The following is a 5,249-nucleotide window of genomic DNA, read 5'->3' on the forward strand; positions in this document are numbered from 1 at the left end:
TAAAACTATCAGTGATAAAGTTTGCAGATGACCCAAAGATTGGAGGAGTGGTAAATAATGAAGAGGACAGCTCACTCATACAGTGAAATCTATATATTGGAAAGCTGGGCACAAGCAAACAATACGTGTCTCAGTATGGCCAAATGTAAGGTCATTCATCAAGGAACAAAGAATGTACGCCATAGATACAGGATGGGGGAACTCCAGAACTGGACACACTATTGCAGGGACTGGAAACAGTGACTCCGAAAAAGATTTTGTGTTATGGTGGATAAACAGCTGAATATGTGCCCTCTGTGCAAAGCTGCAACCAAAAGAGCTAATGTGATCCTTACATGTGTAAAGAGGGGAATATCAAGTTAGAATAGAGGTTTCATTACCTTTGTACTTGGCACTGGTGCGATTGCTACTGTGAATATTGAATATGCCGTTCTGGTGGCTACACTTAAGGATCAATTGGAGAGGGCTCAGAGAAGAGCCATGAGAATGATTCAAAACATGCCTTAGTGACTGAGCTGCTTGAGTCTATCTGGCTTAACAAAGAGAAGGTTCAGGATACATAAATATCTGCATGGGGAATAGCAATTTGGTGATAGAAGGGTCTTCAATCTAGGAGGTTTCTGTCTAGTTATAACAAGATCTAGTGGCTGAAATTTGAAGCTAGATAAATTCAGACTGGAAATAAGGCCTCACTAACCATTGGAACAATTTACCAAAGTTGTGGTGGATTTATATCACTGTAAATCAAGATTGGATGTTTTTCTAAAATAGGGTTTGGTTTAACTACAGCTATTGGACTTAAAGCAGGAATTAATCCAGAGAATTCTGTGGCTGGTGTTTTGCGGAAATCCAGTTAGATAATCACAATGATCCCTTCTGGCCTTAATCTATGAATAGTTTGCCAATTATCCTAAATTTTATCATGTGTTGTGTTGTTTTCTTTATATAACAAATTATCAGATTTGATTAAGACCATAAACTTCTCATCTTATCCCAAGGTTGTATCTGTCTGAAGATGTATAATACCTCAGACAAAATTCTCAAACCTGGGTGCTTAAGTTAGGCAGTTAAATAGGTAACCTGTTTTTTCAGAGGGGCGAGCATCCATATCTCCTGTTTTCTCCAGTGAGAACTACAAGAGTTCAGTGTCTCAGAAAATCAGGCCCCTCAGAAAGCTGTGTAGAGTATGGATTAGTGGTAAAAATTTTAAATGCACCCAACTCTTAAAATTTAACCACCTTCTGAACTCTAGCCACCCTGGTTTGAAAACACTGGCCTTAGTGAATCACAGAATATCAGGGTTGGAAGGGACCTCAGGAGGTAATCTAGTCCAACCCCCGTGTGTGAATGATGGTGTACCTTCTTAATGAAATGTGCTTATTTTGGTTCTAGGGAATACTTTTATTTATGGATGTTTGATGTTTGTTCTTGTTCACTTTTGTCTGTGACTGGATACAAACTGTTCTTGTCAATCTCATTTCATCTGCTGTTTGTCATAACTATTTTATGCACATCTATAATTACTTTTACAGTACAATTCTTCCAATTAACTTGAGTTTACCTTTACACGTGGCTGAATTATCTCGTTATGAAATTATGGTAATTTCGCTGGTGAGGGGGAAGGAACACATTCTTTTAATATAGTAGAGTAAAAGTTGCATGATGATATAAACTGATCAGCTGTGCTTTTCATACCTGAACTTTTTTTTTCATAGAACTACAGTAGAACCTCCATTACGAACACCTCGGGAATGGAGGTTTTTTTAACTTTGAAATGTTCATAACTCTGACCAAAACGTTATGGTGGTTCTTTCAAAAGTTTACAACTGAACATTAACTTAATATAGCATTGAAACTTTACTATGGAGAAGGAAAATGCTGATTTTAATCATCTTAATTTAAATGAAACAAGCACAGAAAGGTTCCTTACTTGAAAAAAAGATGTCAAACTTTCCGTTTGTTTTTTTTTTTTAGTAGTTTGTTTAACACAGCACTGTACTATATTTGCGGGGTTTTTTTGTTTTTGGTCTCTGCTGATTGCATACTTCCAATTCTAAATGAGGTGTGAGCTTGACCCGTCAGTTCATAATTCTGATGTTCGTAGTTCTGGGGTTTTACTGTAGTACTTTTGTTTTATTCCTGTGTTTACACAATTGAATCAAATATTTTTAATTTATAAATCAGTGTGTTCCAGTAAGACACATCTAAAATCATCAACTTCCACTTCAAGGACTATCCATTCTGTCTGTGGTTTACATCAGATTCAAGGATTACTTTAAGTATTAATCATTTTATGTTTACCGAACACTAAAACAAATGTGCCATTGTTTTCATGATGCAGATATGAACAAACTTGATTTTTGTACAATCGTAAATTTTAAATACCTTTTTTTTTTTTTTTAAATCCTCCCAAAGGTTTTAAATGCTATGTTAAAAGAAGTATGTACGGCGCTACTGGAAGCTGATGTTAACATTAAATTAGTGAAACAGCTGAGAGAAAATGTCAAGTAAGTCAAATAATCAAAATACATTAAATTGACTAGTTCTATTATGTTTGTATGGCGGTTGCAGACGAGTGAGATGTGTAAAGTAACTTCACATATTTTTGTTCCTTTAAAAGGTATCATATGTATTTTCATTTAATTATTTTCCCCCATCATTCCACTTCTCCTTCACTAGAGAAATTTAGTCTGAGCATTTAAATGTCAGTGTCAATCCAGTTTTACCTAAGACCTCTTTTCCTCAAGTTAACTAGTTGATAATGATGCTTTCTAAAGAAGAAAATAGATTTTATATATGCTATCTGTTTTTTATATCAAATTTAATATTTCATAAAGTTTCCATGAGAAGTAATGAGGTCAAATTAGACATTTTAGTGCAGTGAAACTCCTTCAGAGTTTAATTAGTTGGCCATACATCATACCTTTTAATAGTAACCATACTGATGCCTCTTAAGGTTTGCCTGTTTCATTCTGTATTTGATATAAACAGAGGTCTGTTTACATGTGACAGTACTGTTCAAATATGTTTAACTTTTAGTGTACTTTACTTGAGTTGCTCTCTAAAATATTCAAGTATACTGGAAAGCTGGTAATCTACCCTAAATATGAGGATAATGTTTCTACTGTATGTCTCTTTATGTTTAAGAAAATATGGACAGTTCAAGACACTTAAAGAATGTAGGGCATTTTTCTCTGTTTATATAAACTAAGACATACTTATGATCCTCTTCTCAAGGTTTGCTTAAACTATACTAACATTCCTTATCTTGTTTTGATTTTATTTTAACAACTTTTAAAAACTTAGGTCTGCTATTGATCTTGAAGAGATGGCATCTGGTCTTAACAAAAGGAAAATGATTCAGCATGCTGTCTTTAAAGAACTTGTCAAGGTAAAACTGTCTGAAATTTGCATATTTTTATTTTGGATTTTTATCTTTTTGTATAAATAACCATCCAGTCCAAATAACAGTTCAGGTATGAACATACTGTACAAACATCTCACAGTTACAAAATATGAGCTACTGTTATGTATTAAAATAGATTTGTGTTGGTAAACATTGTTCCTGTTTGGATACATCGCGTTTACCTGTGCCAGGACATTAAATCCAAAGATGTTTAACATTATTATTAAAAATAAAAAATCTATAACATTTTTTTGAATTGTGATTGAACAATGGGGAAAAAAGTCTTAGTAACTAGAGAGATTAGAAAAATGGTTTCTGTATGAAATTGTTTCTGTTGAATTGTGAAAGAATGTAGGATTAGGTAACTGGAGTCCTTTCAAACTCTAGTGCTCACACAAGCTATTTCTGACTGTAACTGGAGCTTGAAAAATTTGTCCAACATCTACAAGGCTGAGAAATAAGCCTATGAGCAAGTGGAAAAGAGCTGTTCTGCAATGCCCCCCAGCCAAGCCATGCTGCAATTTAAAGGAATAAAGCAGTTGTGTATTGTTTTTATTCTTTAATTGACAGTATGTTACAATGTGTCTGTCTAATAAAAGTTTTTAAATGTAATCAACTAAATTTCTCTTGCTTTCTTAGGGTAGGTCTACACTTAAAACTCTGCGCTGAAGTGCTGTAGCACTTCAGTGAAGATGTTACTACACCAACAGGAGGGCTTCTCACATAGGTGGATTATGTCGATTGGAGAAGCCCTCCTGTTGACATAGCACTTTCTATACAGGGGTTAGGTTGGCATAATTGCATTGCTTATGTGTGTGGATTTTTCTCACCCATGTAACGATGTAGTTATACCTATGTAAGTTGTTTATAGTGTTGATCTGGCCTTAGACATTTTCTCCCTTCCTGGCTTCACTCCACTTCTTTCTTTTTCCCCTCAGTAGATCACTTTTTATATTATTCTTGAGCTGACTTCAATGTTTCTTCCAGTTCTCTACCGTTTTCTGCTTCTCCTCCTCTTTTTTCCCTCCATTTTTTCTCAACTTTTCTAACTTATCCCATCATTCTTTCTTGCTTACTCCCCCAGCATGTTTTTTGTTCCCATTTGCACATATTCCCTTCCTCCATCCACTTTTACGTAGGGTTTGATATTTTTACAAGACTCTTAACAACCTAATGTTACTAGCCAAAGACCAAGTGATAGGGAAGAGAGGGATAGAGGTATTGTTTGTGAAGAACACCTACATCAGAAACCCACACACCTCTGCTTCTGGGAAAGAAAAGGGTGCAGTGATTTCTCCCTTATTGTTGTGGTGTCCTGGGATGCTGCTTGAGGGGCATGGGGCTGGGCCTGGGTTCCATCTAGAAGACATCTGACAAATCTGAAGTATACAAATCCTCCCCAAGGCTGCAGGGGTAAGGAGCGTTCTTCCTCTGGGTACCTTCCTCCCACAACCTCTTGGCTGCTGCATATTGGGTATCGCTAGTAATCTTACCCCTTTTGGTCTCCATTTGTGAGTTGTTGCCCTCGTTTAATAACTTCAGTGCCTGTTTGCACAGTTACTCGGCTTTTCCCAGCCAGAAGCATCAAAGTGAAATTAGCCATATTCTTTTGTTTCACATCTCCCAAGAGGGCTTTGAGTAGAGGCAGCGAAAATTGATGTTTGTGCCTTGTTTTCACTTTGGAGCACGTTAGCAAAGCTGTGAACGTCTGCAGACTCAGGAAGAGGGCACTGCATCAGTTAATTTTCTTCTCTTGCTTATAAGATAGGAACTGGAGCCATAAGAGCTAGAAACATAACTTTTATTAAAAAGCTTAAATTCTGCACAAATTGGCTGTGGTTCT

General features: G+C 36.1%; 1 protein-coding gene across 2 annotated transcripts in view; it reads left to right on the forward strand.

The window, feature by feature from the left end:
* Positions 1–5,249, forward strand: part of LOC141989338 (signal recognition particle subunit SRP54) — a 75,296-nt gene that overhangs the window by 8,979 nt on the left and 61,068 nt on the right. For both annotated transcript variants that reach the window (XM_074955856.1, XM_074955854.1), the window contains exons 3-4: positions 2,416–2,507; positions 3,307–3,391. In XM_074955856.1, coding sequence (XP_074811957.1) covers positions 2,416–2,507; positions 3,307–3,391 — 177 coding nt within the window. The remainder of the gene's footprint in view (positions 1–2,415; positions 2,508–3,306; positions 3,392–5,249) is intronic.

This window comes from Natator depressus, chromosome 6 (genome assembly GCF_965152275.1).
Source record: "Natator depressus isolate rNatDep1 chromosome 6, rNatDep2.hap1, whole genome shotgun sequence".
Classification (NCBI taxonomy): Eukaryota; Metazoa; Chordata; order Testudines; family Cheloniidae; genus Natator; species Natator depressus.